General features: G+C 41.2%; 1 protein-coding gene across 1 annotated transcript in view; it reads left to right on the top strand.

The window, feature by feature from the left end:
* The window catches only part of pawr (PRKC, apoptosis, WT1, regulator), a 126,178-nt gene that overhangs the window by 72,650 nt on the left and 34,266 nt on the right, over nt 1-19,262 (top strand). The window contains exon 3 of the mRNA XM_033615197.2: nt 6,948-7,073. Coding sequence (XP_033471088.1) covers nt 6,948-7,073 — 126 coding nt within the window. The remainder of the gene's footprint in view (nt 1-6,947; nt 7,074-19,262) is intronic.

The following is a 19,262-nucleotide window of genomic DNA, read 5'->3' as shown; positions in this document are numbered from 1 at the left end:
CAAGACAAGGGCCATACACATGCCGCGTCTTTAGCAGCCTGGAAAACGTAAGGTTGGGCACTGGGTGCTACTTTTGTGCCTTTTTTGAGCCAGCCTTCAAGACTGTGGCAGCAGCTTGCGTCTGAGGTTGCCAAGCAACTTTAGCAAGTACAGTATCAAAGCCTATTTATCTGAAAGTGGAGAGCTGATATTCTTCCAGGAGCTGTTTTTAAGTGTGTAGGCCTATCGTCCGTGGGACAGATGTAAAGCTCTGGCAGCCCTGCATTAAAATGATCAACTTCTCCATATTTATCACAGACTGATATTTACAGAAGAAGGAAAAGATACCTGTTATTTGTGATAAAATATCACCAAATAAAGCCATATGAAACGTGAAAGTTATGATTCCACTTTCTCAGCAGTATATCTCTGCCAAAAATAGTGGTAGGAGTGAGACTCCTTTTACCCTTTTATAAAAGATCTAAGTCCCCGCTAACAGGTCCGCATAAGATCGCAAGTAATCCTTTAACTTTTCCCCTCGAAAAACGGCATGACATGACTTGTCAGCACTCATCGCGATTTTGGACTTTGTGTGTTTAGGCTGCTCTGGTGCAAAATACATAATAAATAAAAGAAAAACAATGTTATTTTTGAATAGTCGAGAGCTTCCTGAATTAATACCAAACATCACATGGTTTGATGACGTAGTGCGCCTGTGAGATACCATTTAACAAAGGAGTGAGGGAGCGAGGAGGGAGGGAGCGAGGACGTCTGCGTCCGGGCGGAGTTAGAGAGGTTAATGTTCCTCTGTCAGCCAGCACACTACAGACCTTTAATGCTCACTTGTAGCTAACAACTAACAAGCTCTCCTCCCAGTAATAACAACACGAAGATGCGCACCATTGTAGTTTCTCAATTCAATTTGTCATTTGCTAACAGTAGTTGTATGTACATACAAAACCCCTTTAGTCTCGCAGGCTTCCTCGAGAAGATCGCTTGTCTGTCGTTGACACCGTTAATCTCGAGCCCTCGCTAGCTGGTGACAAGTAATGTTGCTGTTTGCTGTTTCCGTAGAATGTTGAACTAAAAGAGGCAAATGAAACGGGATGTTTTTGGAACTGTAGGGTTGCGTTCAGAAAGGATCTCAGTATGGGCATTTTTATTCACTTAACCTTTCTCAAGACAGGTAATCTGATTGAGACAGGTGGTCTTAATCGCAAAAGACCCTGGTAAAACTTTGTGGCCACAGGGGGCCATCTACCAGCGATATCCCTGGGCCATCAGGCAACAGTACATCTCAAACTCTGATTTATTGTATTTTTTTAATCCACTTTAAAGTCCCAGTGAAGTATAGTACTTTCTTCCATCTGGCATGATGAGATGCATCAGGGCACTATGCACTGATAAATGAAACTTTGCAGTACTTCATGCAGGACACAGAAATCATTCTCCTAACAAGGTGGTCCATTTAAATTTGGCCACCTACTCACTGATCCCTGCTCCACCAATGCTGTCACACACACCGCTGTTGCTGTTGGCGAAGCTTTACCTCCGCCACCCCAGCGTCCACCTTCCTAATTCAGAGTCCTAACAGGGCTCCAAGGTTAAAAAGGTATTTTAAGTCTTGCTTGGGCCCACTCTTGTACACACAGGGGTTTTTACATTGCGCTCCCCATTTTGGATTGGCATGCTGCTTGTCTTATCCAGGGGGCATCTTAAGAGTGGAGCCATCAGCACCAAGCTTAACTGTATTTCCATTTGTTGCATTAAATGGTTAAATCTCTGTGTTCCTGACTGAAAGATTGACAGTAGCAGACTTTAAAATGACCATTTTTGGAGGAAGGACGGCAGATGTGTTTGCTCTTTCTCCTGGATTGATAGTGATCCAGATCTTTATCTGAGTCACACTGGTGCAAAAATATTTCTACAAATATTAAATATACATTACGTAACATCATTTGTTTTATTCATAACGATGTGTTATCTCAGAATATGTAAATAATCTGTCGGCTAGTACAAACTGTGCTCTCATTTACAAACTTTAGGAGAGTGATCTGTAAAAAGTGCCAAATCTACAGCCACTGACAGTGATTTTAAAGAACTGTGCTTTGTGTCTAAAAAATGAACACATACCTCAAAACATTTAGTCAGCGCATCAGTCACTCATCCCTCCTCACCTTCCCTGCTTGTTTCCACAATCAAAGGTAAGGCATTTGCCAGAAAAATACACAGACTCATTTTTATAAATTCAGGGGCAAAAACATCCCTTATATGGTTGCACACAGATCCCCCTTTCCCTTTATTTGGAGGAGAAGAAATGCACAGCAATTTGGAATACTAGAGGGCAAAACGGGCTGCATCGCTTTCCAAAATAAACTCTGAGATTCCCAATTCCACATTTCAGGCAAGTTTGTGCATAGCAGAGTGGTTAGTCACTGTGCAATTCACTTTGTGTTGACACAGACGAACTTCTGTTTAATTTCAGTTTTTTAATCTTAAAAACCTCTGCGTTTCCCACATCTTAATCTTGAAGCGGTGCCCTGTTAAGCTGGCATTTATGAATTGTTGTGAGAAAAATTTCCCATTTAAGTACTAAATAGTGCAATCCAAAGCAAGAAGACAAACTATGGAAATGGAAGTCTTTCTGGCAGTATTTATTGCAGTTCATGTTCCTGTGAGATTGTGTCCACTGCTGTGTACTTGTATGTTAGAGATGGAGAGGGAGCTGCTGAGCACTAAGTTACATCAGGAGGAGGAGAAGAGAGCGTCGAAAAGAAAAGGGGCTGGTGTTTTCCCCAAGGACGACTGATAAACCGTTTGGCAGGAAAGGCCTTGCAAATGACTGCATTCCTTGTTAACCTTGTAAGGCTATTTTTACCGCTAAAGGGCCTTTTGAGCGGGCACCTTTTGTTCGCCCTGCAGCATGAAACAGGAAAGACTGGTTTGCATTGTGACCCTCTGGGAGTTTGGCTCCGATCTCTGTCTCTCGTCACGATCCAACCATCCATCCTAATGCCGAGCCCTGTTTACGCAATGAATCTTCACCGCTCCCGACAGATGAACCCGGTACCTCTGCCGCACAGTTCACTGTAAAGCAATGCAAATAGGAAGCTGAGGCCGCGCACATATTTCATAATAAAGCTTAGATTACAAGAAGTAAAGTTGGAGGTTTTCCCAGGCAGTGTGCAAAGGCTCTGCCTGAATAATGAAAGCTGACTCCCCACTCCTCTGTCAAAGGGATGTTTGCTCTCTGCGTGTTTGTACATGTCTTTTATTGTGTTTTCAAGGGACATTCCACTGGTCAGAAATCCCCTCTGACTGTCCCTGGGAGGTGAAAGGCCCTCGAACAGGCCGTCTTCCTGTTGCCTGGCCAAAGAGTCCATCTAGTGTTTTGTAGTGTTTGAGCTGCAGCTCCTCAGGGATTCCTGGAAGTGAATGTGATCATGTCTTAAGAGGATTATAAGGGGGCCGTGGCTGTGTTGAGCCAGAGGTCAACATCGCTGTTATGGTGGGAATGACCTTGCTTGTCACTGTGCATCTGTCAGTGCGTCAGCGTGCACCGAAGTGACCGAGTTACTGTCGGCTTTCCTCTGCGGGGACCTGATTTCTTTACTTAGCGGAAATGAGAAGCTTGATTTTTTTTTTTCTTTAAACCTTGAGGGATTACACAGACCTAATGAACACAGCAAGATTTCTGTGGCTGATATCTCGACCTTGTTTACTAACAGAAGCCCATGTGCATGACAAAACTAAATACTGGGAAAGTACAGCTGAGGTAGAATTTGTGATGGGATTAAAGGAATACTTCACCCGCAAATGACCATTAGTATCAATTAATCACCCTATATTACTTTAGATTTGTAAGCGAAGAATCCAAAAACTGAGAAAATTCTTGATTATTTTAAAGTAAAACTATATCAAATCATCCATTTACAAACTCTAACACAACTTTTGCAGTATAATCCAAGTCTCATTTTTCCAGTCGCATGCGCAGTACTTCACAGACAGACCCTTGCTGATGGAGAACTAAACTAAAAGTGAAACTTATCTATGCATTATTCAAGGCCAGACTCCTTTGTCAAAAACTGTAATTTTACCTCACTGAACACAGGAGCTGCTGGTCTACCTCTGCCTCAACCAGTTAGTTTTTTTTACGTTAATTTGTGATTTCTAGGGATGCACCGAATATTAGGTAACCGAATATATTCAGCCGAATATTGCAAAAAAACACACATTCGGTATTCGGTGGAATAAGTTAAAAGCAAGGCCGAATAATAGTGGCGTGTTTTGATAACGCAATCAAACAGCGTGCCGTGACCAGCGGAGTGAAATGTCGGCAGTGTGGCGATACGCCCGTCACGGCACTCGCATTTGCGACTAAAAATAGTTTTGATACCGGCGACGGAGAAGTCAGCTCCAATAATATCCTCTTCTTGGCGTGTGGACTGCCCAGAAGTACCTGAACAGCCGAGCCAGCCGAACACAGGTATGTGATGTGTCAGAGGAGAAACGAGCCGTTCACGGTCCACAAACCTCACCGCACTTTAGGGACTGTTCTTTACTTATGAGGGGACTGTCAGGGGAGGAGGGTGGCTCATTGATTCTTATTTTATTTATTTATTTTATTTTGATCTCCCCTATGTTCATCACTGATTGATGCTGTTTTTGAAGTATGAATAAGTCAATAAGCAATTTATTCCATTGAAATATCATTGATGTATTATAGAAAAGTGATTTATCTTTTTATAAATGACAAAAGGCACATCTACCTCATTTTTGCTGTGGTATTGTGATACTACTCAGAACCATGACATTTTCATTGGTATCGTACAGTGGGATCCAATTTTGGTACCGTGACAACACTAATCTGGAGGGGGTTCATCTGCAAAAACTAATGAAAAACTAAATAACAATATTCGGTACTCGTTATTCGGCCAAGTGTTTAATATGCTTCGGCCACAAATTTTCATTTCGGTGCATCCCTAGTGATTTCAGTGAAGCCGAATTAACCCTTTGACACACCAGAGTCACACAATATCAGAAACAAACTAACTGATGGAGACCAGCAGCTCCTGTGTTCAGTGAGGTAAAATTACTGATTTTGTCAATGGAGAGAGAGCATAGATAAGCTTCACTTATGATTCAGTTCCCCATTGGAAAGGGCTGTCTGTTTAGGAAGCACTGAGGATATGACTGGATACATGACGCTTGAATTATACAGCAAAAGTTGTGTTTTGATATAGTTTTGCTGTTGTTGAACTGTTGTGGACCCCTTTGACTTCAATTCATCAAGAATTTTTTCCATTTTTGGATTATTTATTAAACGATAAATCGATTCTTTAATAAACGGCTGAGTTAAGGCTGGGCGACATGGACAAAAATTCATATTGCAATATTTACAGGCTGACTGGCGATACACAATATATATGTTGGTATTTTCACGAAATGGGTGACATGTTTTCAGCTGCAAGTCAAAGCCACGTTTGAGATGTCACAAGCACTTTTATAAAAACAGACTGTGATCAAAATAAAGTGCAAAGACAGGGATTTTATTACCCTGTTTGAAAATATACAGCTGCACAACAGTTACACCTCCAAAACACTATTTGGCGGTGGGGTTTCTGTGAAGTGCTGTAAAGTTTAGTTGATTTAAAACACACATTAAACATGGCTTAATAGAGACAATTTTAAACACAAGTACACAAATCAGCTTCACTATAACTGGCAGCATTCACAGACAAACACTTGTCTTTATCTGGACACATTTTCCCCACAAATACAACATGCTAACGTTATTAGCACAAGCCTATGGCATTTTACATTGTATAAATTAGCCTAGCACCTAGCAAACTTTTCCTCTACTCATATGAAGCCAGGGACAACAGCAACATTTAACGTTTCATAATGTGGCTCCATTACAGCTCACAGGGTCCACTGACAAAACAACTGTCTTATACTAAACACGTTTTCTAAACGAATATAACAAGCTAACGTTATTAGCACAAGCCTATGGCATTTTACATTGTATGAATTAGCCTAGCGACGAGCAGAGATTTCCTCTGCTCATATGAAGCCAGGATAAATCACACACAAGACTTAAAATACTATTTTTGTGGAAGCTTTATTGTCTTCACAATTTATTGTTTCTTATCTGTGAAATTTAAGTAAATAAAAACTTTGTTTCGACTGAGGGAAATGGTTTCAGCTTACAAAAACACACACTGGTATGCGTTACGTAACGCAAATTGACCCTATATCAATATAAACGGTGTTGTCTAAATTTATGTCTTGCTTGAAAATATATGGGTATATCGTACATAGCTGTTATATCGCCCAGCCTTTGGGTGAGTAATTTAGATACAAATGGTCATTTCGGGGGCAAAGATTCCTTTAAAGGGAACATCAACGCACACGGCTGTGCATCTTTGTATTCAAAATAATAAAACTGAAAAAAACTGAGACTGAAACTGACACTAGAATAAAAATAAGTCACTTGTGATACATTCTCATGGCAAGGAAAACTGCTCTCTGACAAATATAACACTAAGTATGTAACACTTAAAACAAACCAACCATGGTTCAGAAATATGACCTGGTTAGTGAAGGAATAGATGACTGACAAGCTGCATGTAAACCCAAATTTCAGAGTAACCGTGAGCCTGTTTCACAGAAGTGATTTTCCAGCACAAGAAATTGTGGCTGTGTCTCATTTCACAAATCATTGCTGACAAATGCACGAGTCCTACAGCGCTCCTGCATGCATATGTATGGGCTGCAAGTACGCCATTTGTTTTGATTAGAGAAAAGTGTCAAAAACGTGTTCTCTGATTTCTCCCTGGCCTAATCTGGTTTCTCCCTGTAACCTGATTCATTGTGTGTGTGCATATAAAAACATCTCAGTGACTGTACTCCCTCCAGTCGAGGCTGATCTAAGCTCATCTATCATTCTTTTCTTCCTCTTCTCTCAGAGCCTGGATGAGCTGGACGACGACGACGCAGGGGAGAAGAACAGGAGGGAGGAGGAGGAGCTGGTTCAGGCCAACACTTTCCAGAACGAGGCCATGATGGCTGACCCTGCCACCGGCCACTTAATGGTAAGAAATGACACTGGAGGAGGAAGGAGGGGAGAGCTACACACTCATATTTTCTCACTTCTGGGACATCTAGCCGTGTTTTGGTTTATTTTGCCCAGGTTTTGGGTTTATAGAGAGGTCATTCAAATCTAAAAAAGGCTTTCAGCATCAAAGATTACATCCAACATAAAGTCTCTGCAGTACTGTCTGTGTATTCCAGTCTTTAGTGTCTGGAATAGACTCATATAATATTCTATTTTTCCTCTACTCTGAATTCAAGCAGACTGTTGTACAGACTGATACATGGGTGCTGCCAAACAGAGGCACTGTTGCTCAGGGAGACAACCAGAGAGCTCGGGAGCAGAGGTTGTGTGAAAAGCTGCAGTGATGCAAAACCCAAAGGTGTCTCGGCATTTCATCATCACTGTGAAATCAGCTAAAAGCAAAAAAGAAAATGCTGTTAAAGCTACTCTGGGAGATGGTTTCTCACAGGTCGGGGGCCTTTGGTTTTGGTGGTGTCAAATTCTTATCCATAAAACTGGTTGATCTTAAAAAGCAGCTCATGTGACTTTGTAGAGAGATGGAGTTTGCTTGTAACAATGTAAGCTACTGATACTGATCGACTGAAATGGGACGTACAAAAAATGTGAACATCATTTGATCATAGTCATTTTTCAAACTAAAACATGAAATATTCAATAGCTTCAGTTTCTGTAATATGAGGATTTGCTGCTTCTCACAGCTTGAGTTCATTATAAATTGAAAGTCTTTGGATTTTGGACCATCAAAGGTATTTTTTTACACAGAACACAAATAATTCTTGCAAATAAATCACCTGTCAATTTAAAAATTTGAGCCCATCTATGGCCCTTTTACAGAGAGATCGCACTAGAGGTTACACAGAGCCACATAATGGCAGCATCATTCTGCTCCAGTGTGTGATTATAGGCCGCATCCCTGCAGCGTGGAATCAAAAGAGGCTTGATGGATGTGACACTTGCACAACAGTGCGGCCTCTAGTGTGACATAAAACATACACGTCAGCAGCTCTTTACAAACCTAACAATGGTATAACATGACAACAACAGTCATTTATCGTCTCTTTTATATTATAAATATATGGCAGCTGATCTCATCTCGAGTGTAAGGAGCTCCCGGACCTCATTGTTTCCCATATTTGCAGATATTTACAGCCACTGTTCTTCCTCTTTGAGTTAGCTGCTAACTGCTAACCGCTACACATAAGATGTCATCAAAAAGTCCCACCCGTGCTGCCCATGGTCCCATCCTGTCGGGTGTCCTGCTTTTCCTTTCCTTTCTTTTCCTTTCCTTTCCTTTCCTTTCCTTCAATTCCGTTCTTTTCTGTTCCTTTCCTTTCATTTCCTTTCCCTCTCCTCTCCTCTCCTCTCCTCTCCTTTTGTTTCCTTTCCTTTCCTTTCCTTTCCTTTTCTTTTTCCTCTCCTCTCCTCTCCTCTCCTTTCCTTGTATTTCCTTTCCTTTCTTTTCTTTTCTTTTCTTTTCTTTTCTTTTCCTCTCCTCTCCTCTCCTCTCCTTTTGTTTCCTTTCCTTTCCTCTCTCCTCTCCTCTCCTCTCCTTTCCTTTCCTTTCCTTTCCTTTCTTTTTCTTTCCTTTTCTTTTTCCTCTCCTCTCCTCTCCTCTCCTTTCCTTGTATTTCCTTTCCTTTCTTTTCTTTTCTTTTCTTTTCTTTTCCTCTCCTCTCCTCTCCTCTCCTTTTGTTTCCTTTCCTTTCCTCTCTCCTCTCCTCTCCTTTCCTTTCCTTTCCTTTCCTTTCCTTTTCTTTCCTTTCCTTTCTTTTTCTTTTCTTTTCCTCTCCTTTCCTCTCCTTTTGTTTCCTGTGTGAAAAGGCCTTTAGACAAAAGAAGCCATTTGAAGATTTACCTTAGAATTCTTTTACAAGCTAAATGAGTGATCAGTCAATCAAAGTATCAATATAATCATAGATAGTGAATATAATCATCAGTAGCAGAAACAAAGCAGTATCATTTACATCACATGCTGCTCAGTGTTTCTCTGTGTGTCTCTGGACCACAAGCTTAAAAGCCACATTCATCAAACTCCACCTTAGGGCCAGTGTCAGGATCTGTGTCATGTATAAGGTGTCTGGTTCAGTGACTGACGCTGTCGACAGACCGAATCTTTTACTCTTGGAAAGCATATCTATGTTTATTTGATAAAAGTGAACCCATGCAGAGAAGGTCTGCTCTTCCCCCAAATAAGTCCAGGAGGCGTCTGCAGAGTCAGGACATAAAAAAAAAGGAAAACCAAGTCAGAAATGACACGCTCGTAATTTGAATCTTTTCATTTTGTGGAGAACAGCGGTTCATATTCAGTAGTGCCGTGTTTGTAATTTCCAACTCACTTCAAATACACAGTGATTTTCAATAAGAAACTGAGCACAGGCAGGATATGAAAAGCATCCAGCTGTGTAACAACGACTCAAACCTCCACTCTGTTTGTATTTCTGTAAAACATCATCTGATTTACATGAAAATTGCTATTTGAAATACATAAAAAAAAAAACAAATCAAATGGCGCTGCTGCCGCTGAGTGACATCTCTTGTGGATGTAGTTAACAGTTGCGTTCCAGATGGATCGGCTGTTATGCATCAGCAGGCTTATTTTGTTTTGGGCTGCAACCGTCTGAGGCTGTTTAGGCAAAATGAGGGCCTGTGTATGAAATATGTACACAAACACCACACTGACAGGAAGATTGTGACAGCACCTGCTGAGAGGTGGCCCGGATAGAAAATGAAAAGCCAAGGATTTGACTATTTATATGAGGTAGTCGACGCATAAACAGACAACAAGCAATTCAGCGTGATGTATTCTCTACATACGAACATTTATAGTGAGAGATTCCCAGTTCTTACCGTCACGACATGCAGCCTAACGCACACCAGATGTGGTTATGCAGAAACTAACCATTAGATGTCCCACTGTCACTCATAAAGAGGCAGACTAGGGAAATAAAAGAGCCTGAGAGGTCCAGTGTGGTCAGTGGAGCTGTCAGTTAGACATCTGTAAAGATGGAGCATCCCAAAAATGTGCCGCTCCCCCTCTCGGGCCCCATTTATCAACGGGAGACAAGCAATTGCCGTGTCAGGGCCGTTATGATATACAGCGTCCAGTCGGGCCTCTTAGCTGGTATCAAGATATCTGGACAAAAAGTTTTTAAAGAGGAACTCAGTTCAAGAGCTGCAGGGTTGTTAACAGTCTCCCCGGATCTCAGAGCTTCTCCCAACCAAAACAAGCTGTAACTCTTCTGTGTTAGCTGTTGAGGACATAATGGAAACTCCACGACGGGTCCTGGATATGAAATATTTTATCAGATGTTTGAAATTCTGCAATGATGCCCTTTTTCCATCATTTCTGCACTCTTAGAAATAAGGGTTTCAAAGGGTTCCTCCTGAAGGGCTCAGGTTCTACCCAGAACCATTTGCTTCTGAAGACCCCTTTTTTGAAGAGAGTGTTCTCGTAGGGTTCTTGATAATGCTAATGCCAAGTTCAGACCAAAGATCCGTGACGAGACGAGCTGAAACATGTAACTTCTAGGGCTGTACCCAAATATTCGGATATTCGAATATTTGTTTCTATGGGTAGGTATTCCTTATGAAAATTTGGTATTCGATATTCTTTTTTTTTTTTTTTTTTAGTATTAGGCTATTATTATTATTTTTTTTACATATTTTTTGGTGCTAAATGTAGTCTTTTTGTTGTTGGTAAATGTAGGTTATCAATAAAAATCAAAACTTTTAAATTGCATTGTTAAAAATGTGAAAATATAGTATCGCCTACCAACTGCGCTTGTGCGCACGGCAGGCTTGAGCGCATCCGTCTGAGGCTGTGGATCAATGCCAAGTTTTACCACTTTATCACTATTCCCTCTAACTTGTAGCTGTTTTTTCGTTATCTTTTGAATTTAATATGAATTATGGAACCATTTTTGTCAACGTTTGTTTCCCCCGTTTTGTACAATAAATTATTGTTTAAAGTTTCAACAAGTTTCTTTTGGAGTGTGTGACACAAGTGTGTTTTGAAAACGACCGCGGACTGTCACCTGCTCAACGCATCAGTACCTTCGGATGCCATGACAGTAATAGCCAATAATGTCAAAATATCATTTACAGACCGATTTAACAGACGATCAGTGCTGCCCGACGCGCAGGTCCATTTGCGGGTCCCGCGGGTTACGGGTCGACCCGCGCATCACTACTCAGCTCAGTCTATAAAGGCTGTACACAACAGTAGACATTATATTCTATTCAGGCTGGCAGAACCAGCAGCACATCGGCTCTACAGTGCACGGCACTGCTGATTAACCATTTTATTGCAGCACAGAGTGTCTGCCAGCAACCAATTACTTGCAGAGGCTTCCTACAACTTGTTTCAACGGTTCCGATTTAGTCAGAAGACAAATTAACAGGATGACTAGCCAATGTGAAAATCAAAAGAAAGCCTAGAATAATGTACTGAAGGAGACTGTTGTGCCATCACATTTTTTTGTGGTTTGAGAGCAAAGATCCGGTCGCTGCTGTGCAAAACTCCGCAATACAATTAGGTCCGCAAAAACCCCGGAGGAGTGCTTCGCAAGGAGTCTTTGAAAGGAGCCGAGCCTGGCGTAAAACCGGAGAGAGCAGGCAGCACGACCACAGCCGTGAACGAATATTCGAATATTCCTTATAAATTCTGCCGAAGGTCCGAATGTTAAAAAATGGCATTCGGGACAACCCTAGTAACTTCTCACAATGCCCCGTTCTGCGACATTCTAAAACGCTTTCATCTCATTGCGAATCTTTGGTCTGAACCAGGCTTGAGTGTTCCATTAAGAAGCTTTTTCGTCCAAAGGATCCTTTTTTGAAGACAGTATTCTTCTAGGGTTATTTTGTAAGACTAAGGGTTCCATTAAGAACCCTTTTTATCCCAAAAAAACTTCTTCAGAACAGTTTTCATCTAAAGAATCCTTTTTGGAAGAAAGAGTTCATAAAGGGTTGTTAAAAGCGTGGGTGTTAAAGATCCTCACCCTTAAATATTCTCATTGCCCATGTTTTAAATGGCATTTTTAAATGTAGATGTATCTGACATCCTCTTAACCAGTTCATTTTACTTGTCTTCTGCCATTTTTGATGTCTTTGACATTATGTAATGTCATACAATACCACATGGTCTGCTGAATTTCCCCTTTCCCCATTTTTAATATTTTATTTAATAGGTACTCAGTACTTTGCATCTTGTATTTGATTCTAATCTGAAACCAAGTTTTGGTTCCCAACCCTACTGCACCATTGAAAAAGGTAAAGGCTACAGTAGTCATGATTTCACAAAATCCCCACCCCCTAAAAATGTCATTGTGAACCATGAGTGTTGTGGGTTACGCTGGACCACATCAGCCCCTTTAGCAGCCCTCATGAAGCCCAAGGCTGCTAGACATGGTTCTCTTGGCCCCAGCCTGAACTGCTACATTAAAGTCATGAGAAATGGGAGAGAGATCTATGATTAATGTCGTCAGTTACTGTTTTTAGAGCCCCCTAGCTCCCTTAGAAGGTGGAAAGGTTCTGGAAAGAACCCATGAAAAAGGTTCAAGGTAGAGGGGTATTCTGTAGAACCTCCGTGGATGGACCCTTTCACAGATGGTTTTAGGTATAAACCCTAGGTTCCAGGTGGTACCTATATAAGGATGCTTTCACACCTGCCCAGTTTGGTTCGGCTCAGTCTAACTCAAGTTTGTTTGCCTCCTAAGTGCGGATTGCAATCAAACTTAGGTGCGCACTAAAACAACCGGATCGAGACCTTCTTGAAGAGGTGGTTTCGGTTCCGTTACAAACGAACTCTAGTGCAGTTTGTTTGTGGTGAGAACGTGTTCCGACCTGGATCTGAACCAACTGCAGTCACATGACACATTGTTTAGGTTAAATATGAGCATGTTACAGTCCTGGAGGATTATTAATGTGCACCTCCTCCTGTACTGCCTTAATATGCACATTCAGCACATCCAATGCATCAAAACATTGTTTTCTAGTTGGAGCCGCGCCTCGTTTTCAAACTGTATGGTTTGACTAAAATGAACAATGACAGCAATATAGTCCACGATGAGCAGCGCTAAAATCAACCTGCGTAGTTGTCCCTCCATTGTGACATTAGAAAGTGTCACATTTATCTTGCAAGTGTACTCTTCTTCAAAGTTTGCTTTACTTCCTGGATTTTTCCCACATGGAAATTCTGACCAATCAAGAGCAGCTTTCTCACACAAGGCATTTGATCTGGTCCGCATGTAAATGCTGCCGTGAGAACACGAACCAACTCTAGGCAATTATGCAACAAAATCAGTCCCTGATTCAGAACAAAGGAGACAACCCTAGGTCTGAAAGCACTCTTAAAGGTTCATCCAGGAACCAGAAGGGTTTCTCCTGTGAGGACAAGCCGGAGAACCCTATGTGGTTTTAGTTAGCACCTTTATTTCTAAGAGCGTGGAGACCTGTGTTCCATTTAAATCTGCGTATAGAGATGTTGTGTGCTCTGTGTGTGTGTGTATATCTGTGCATGGACACACATAGTTCTTCAGCGTGTGACAGGACACATGTATCTGATATGTCAGTGAGGCCCTGTGCAGGCATGTGGTCCTGGTTATCAGACCTTACCTCCCTCTGGTATGCAGGACCTACAAGAAAACCTGTTTCAGTGATCCAGCAGTCAGAACCATATGGAACATTCCTCAGGATCATCTGCATTTAATGTGGCGCCAGGTCCACAGCAGAGTGGCTCAGGTCTTTTTTCTGCCTCTCTCTCACACACTGCAAACAGCCTCCATCCAGCACTTTTTAAACAAGCCTCATTTGCATTTCTAATTAGCACCTTTCAGTCCAAAAAATGGTGCTGATGCAGAGCATCTTGTCTGAGCAGCAGGGAAACGTTCACTGCCCATCACATGGCATTTCCAACCAGGAGCCGCAGCCCCAGTGCTCGCAGCAAACTGAATTTCATTTTGGTGCCTGAAACAACATTTGATCACACTCACACCTCTGTTGATTCAAGATTTTAGGGATTACTGTTATATAAACCAACTAAACCACAGCAACATTTATCTTTGACAGGATGGCTACCTGCAAAAACACTTTAGCTAGTTGGTGAGAGAGTAAAATGAATGTTCACAGCAAACCAGGGACGCTGCAGCATGTTATTCAGATATCATTTAAAACATGAAAAAACAGGAGCTGTTGCAAATTAAACAGCCAGAGACTTTTAAATACAGATCAGTGTTATTGTAGTGTTATATTTTCAATAGTTAATTTTTTTATTTTGTGTTTAATTTCTGTTTTCAATTCAGTTTAGTTTCAGTTAGTTTCCAGAGTGAGTTTGCAGGTTTCAGTTTAGTTTTTATTGTTTAAACATATTTAGTTTCAGTTGCATTTCAGTTTCAGTGTTAGTTCTTCTTTTTTATCATGATATGGGGGGTATTTGTCAGGGGTTTAAGAAGCTCAGAACAGGTGTTACAGTACAAACACACAGTCATGCTCTGTGACTGATTAATCTAAATTAATTGCATGCATCAATTTTTCCTGTGAAAGTATTGTGGAAAATTCAGTTCCAATGAATTTTAGCAGGTGTGTCGCAGTAAAGCTTCTTGATTTTGGACACAATTGTCCCCCTGTCCTCTACCACCCAAACTGGTCTGCAGTCCATTTTGTAAGGGAGTTAGTCAGTCGGTCACAGGTGGACTGACTCAGTTTGCGTCTGAACGCCTGGTCGAGTGTGGCTTGACGAGGCTGACTGCTAGTGCTGGCGTCAGAGGCTGTGCAAGCTCGGACCTCTGGGTTCTCTGATAAATGCTTTGCGTTGAGGTGACATTTCAGACTTGAAGTACTGCAATGGTACAAAAATTGGATGGTGCTCCTATCAGCAGTTCCATCTGGGCAATTTTTTGTTTCCATTCATGGGGCCAAGCAGCGTCGTCTCGTCTGCCTTCATCATGTGACAAAGCCACTGTGGCCTTCAATGACTGAATGCGATTAATCTGGCTGGTTATTTTAACAGCCCCAGTTGTAATGAAAGTATTTTCACTGGCTTACCTTTCCATCAGAGAAGCCATTAGTGGCTTCAGTTCCTCAACTATGCTCTTGACAAAGTCACCAGACTCCAGTTAATGAAAACAGTAATTTCAGCTCGCTGAACAGGAGAGATGCTGGTTTACCGCTGCCTCAATCAGTCATTTTGTGCTATTATGTGACTTTGGTGAATCTGAGCTAACCCTTTAAAACACCAAAGTCCCATAATAACAAAAAAACAAACAGACAAACAAACAAAAAACGATCAAGGCAGCAGTAGACCAGCGACTGTGTTCAGCGATGTTAAATCACTGTTTTTCTCAATGGAATCTGGCCTTGAAGAGAGCGATATAGCAGCTTCAGTTCCCCATCTGGAATCATGGCCGGATGTCAAGGTAAAGCAATGAAAATATTCTAAATGTAGCATACACTTAAACCAATATAGATTCTTTTTAGGTGGCTAAAATATGTTTAAATGCTTCCCCCTCCACAGAAGTACATGGCTCAGCTTCCATGTCCGACTCCCACCGTTTCTCCAAACTAGGGGTGTGTAGATTCAAACCTACTGATTGAAACACACTGACTACGTACAAGTACCTCACACAACCATGGTACAGACTTTGCATAGGTGCGAGAAAAGCTAATTTAAGAACCTCAGGCTAAAATACCTTTGACGAATACACATGCAGCAGCTGTATCGGTCACACACAGGGCAAGAGGTTAACATGACTTTCTGCAGCTGTTTACAGTGTAGTTTGCAGGTTGTTCCTGTTTTCATCTTCAGCCTTTGATTTATGTTCCAGGTTGGCATTTTGACATCTATTTCTCCAGCCTACATCAAAGACTCAGCGAGGTGAGGTTAGCAAGGTTCAAGTTAAAACGGTGTGTGAGAGAAGTGCAGGGCATCTCTACCTGAGCAGGTACAGTGTTAGCCTGTAGTTATCATGATAAACATGTCGACATCATAGATAAATTGCAGCAGTAAGCGAAGGGGAAATGGTTCAGATGTTTTCATACATACATATACAGCACAGAATTGGGACTTTTCAGTAGCCTAGTTTTGCTGGTTGATGTTTTTGGCCTGCCTGCTTCTTCTAAATGCCAATCATGCCTGCTTATTTGAAGAGCATCTCTTGAATTTATCGAATGCCTCCAGTAAAATTGTGATCTTTATCATCTTGGTACAGACAAATACTCAGAGCGCTGCACTGCTGGAGAGAAGCTGCAGCCAGATAGAAAGCCAAAGATCAGCTTTTCATGTGAGATGGCATTCCTTTAGAGATTTGTGATTTTAATGAGCTGTAGACATAAATCACTGATCACATCAAGCCTTAAACGTCCAAGCAAGATATTTGGTTGTGTTTTATCTCCTATTCAAAGTGGCGCGGAGTGTTCCTCACACACAGAAATGCACATCAGGTAGTAATCTGCTGGAGTTCAGTGATAAAGTGCTTGTTTTATTGTTGATATTTGTCTCTCTGTATTCTGAGTAGCTCTGCAGCCAGGCTTATGGGAGCTGTCAGCGCAGCTCAAGCATGATAAATAAAGTTGCACGCAGGCTTGTATTGTGTGCAGTGAAGGAGCTGTACATGAATTACGCTGACCTTGTCTCGCAGATTCATATCCCAGACAGGAGGTACACACCGTGGAACACTGCCAAAAGTGGCAGCGGTAATGTGGCAGATGAAGTCTGGGATGTTTTCTGTAAACAAATAAGATTGTCAGCTGCACATCAGCCAGAGAGGGATGTTAATGATCAGTTTATCCTCAGAGTCCCTTTGTAATAGAGGAGCTGATGACCTGCAAGCTGTATATAATTAAAACCTGTTTGGTACTGTGCTGTATAACCTTGGTGTTAGTTTGTCTCTGTTGTTAGATAAAAATCAGACTTTTACAACTTACTAAATACTGAACACACAATAAAAAATGTCCTTAACATTATGGCATAAATAAGAGGATACTTGAGTGTGTTTTGCAGTGTGGATGGACTTAAAGAAAAGTCTGGAACCTTGTGTGACTCTTACAGCTTTTCTATTTATGTATCTGCAGAAGGTGGACACGCTGCCAAAGTGTAATTGGCTCGGTGCAGTTCTCAGACGATGGCACAAGATAATGAAATAGCATGACATTTTGACAATAATGTGTATTATAAACCCTTCATATATGGTGCTTTTATTTATAGCACAGTGCTTCTAAACTAAGTGACATCAACGCAAGAGAGTCCAGTGGCTAAGAGCTGTTCAAACCCCAGTTACAGGCAGGAATTATTATGTTCTTTGAAGGGACAAATCGAAAATACAGATTGTTCCTCTTACCTGTAGTGCTGTTTATCAGTCCAGATTGTTTTAGTGTGAGTTGCAGAGTGTTGGAGATATCAGCTGTAGAGATGTCTGCCTTCTCTCCAATATAATGGAACTAGATGACACTCAGCTTGTGGTGCTCAAAGCGCTAAATATATACACTCAACATCAATGTCTCTTTCCAGAAATCATGACCTGGTTACTCAAGATAATCCACAGACCTTGTTGTGAGCAGTTTCATGTACTGTAGGAACCATGCAGAAGGAAGAGTGCATCTACTGCTAGCTCACCTAGCACCACTGAGCTAGCTAACGTAACAGCTAGGGATGCACGATATTGGATTTTTTGCTGATATGCGGATATGTTAACAACTCATTTGAACAATAACCAATATTGATATGTCCACTTTTTTCGCCCACCTAATTTTAGTGATCATCAAGTCTCTTCTGTAGTGGAATTAACATTATATCACACATGCATACTCTTACCATGATGGCCCACCAGCAGTTGGAGACATTAAATAGTTTTATATGTATGTAATTTTCATTCATTGTGTAAGTTAAGAAAAAGAACATTGGCTGATACCAATGACATGCTGTTGTTATTGTGCATCCCTTGTTACCGCTCAGTTGAGAAGGATACCCTTAATATTTACATCTCTTGCTGTCACAAGCAAAGAGCCTCTCGTCCATGAGTAGATGCACACTTCCTTCTGTGCAGTGATACGGTTGGCAGGTGTTGTTCGGTAGAGAGAAAATAGTTCCTACATGAAACTGCTCACAACAAGGTCTGTGGATTATCTTGAGTAACCAGGTCATGATTGATGTTGAGTTTTTCAGCTGTATTTTTTTGGCGCTTTGAGCACCACAAGCTGAGTGCCATCTACTTCCATTGATAATTAATTAATTAATTAATTAATTAGTTGTTTCTCTTGCCCTTCAACTAAACATCTATTCACTTTGTCACATACAGTGAGTCTTGCTCATGTGTAATCTGATGATGATGTGGTCAACATGTCACTCTTGTTCTGAACTTTAAAATCGTAACTTGCTGTGGTTGAAGAAATCCTTATTCCTAACACCATGATTTAATTTATAGCAGTCCAATTCCCCTGCTAGCCTCTCAATGTAGGAGATCAAACCCTTTTGCTTCAGCTTTACAGTCTTTTACTTACTATCAAGTAAGACTCATTCTTGCTCTTTTGTTTTGACTGTGTGCAAATGAGGATTGGCACAGCCTCACAACGTCTGCTGACCGCCGTAACCTTCCCTCATATTGTTGTTTTGACTCAGATTTCAACCCTCTTTCACCTCAGAAAATAATCAATCCAGTCCACTGACCCCTGTCAGTTGGCCAACAGACTGAAAATGAAACTTGCTCATGCTGGATCTTTAAAAAACAGATGTATTAACATTTCTGAGGAAATGTAAAAGCAAACAATTGTTTCATGCACAGTTCCTGTTGGAAACCAGCAGACTGGGTTTCCAGGACAATTGTATTTTCAAATAATCCTGTTGGCCTATTTAAGTTACACTAGACTGTGGAGACAAGAGAGTAAACACACATTTACATATAGACAGTGTTTTTTATTTCTACACTGTGATCTGAACTGAATGGAGGCTCTGTTAGAGGTTTACAGCTGCTTTGAAAAATATCACATCTCAACTCAAAATGTTTTGTATCAGGCCTTGGTCTCTCTTCTTCTTTTTTTCTGTCTTGTCTTTACAGGACTGATTTGGTACCCCCTTATCTAATTGATTATTCAGGGATGTGAGATGTAGTACTGCTGAAACACCTTGTCGATCAACAGAAATCTTTTCATAAATTTGTAATCATGATTGCAACTTCTC

Source organism: Epinephelus lanceolatus, chromosome 23, assembly GCF_041903045.1.
Source record: "Epinephelus lanceolatus isolate andai-2023 chromosome 23, ASM4190304v1, whole genome shotgun sequence".
Taxonomy (NCBI): domain Eukaryota; kingdom Metazoa; phylum Chordata; class Actinopteri; order Perciformes; family Serranidae; genus Epinephelus; species Epinephelus lanceolatus.
Note: the sequence above shows the minus strand (reverse complement) of the source record. Positions and strands in the feature narration are given on the sequence as shown.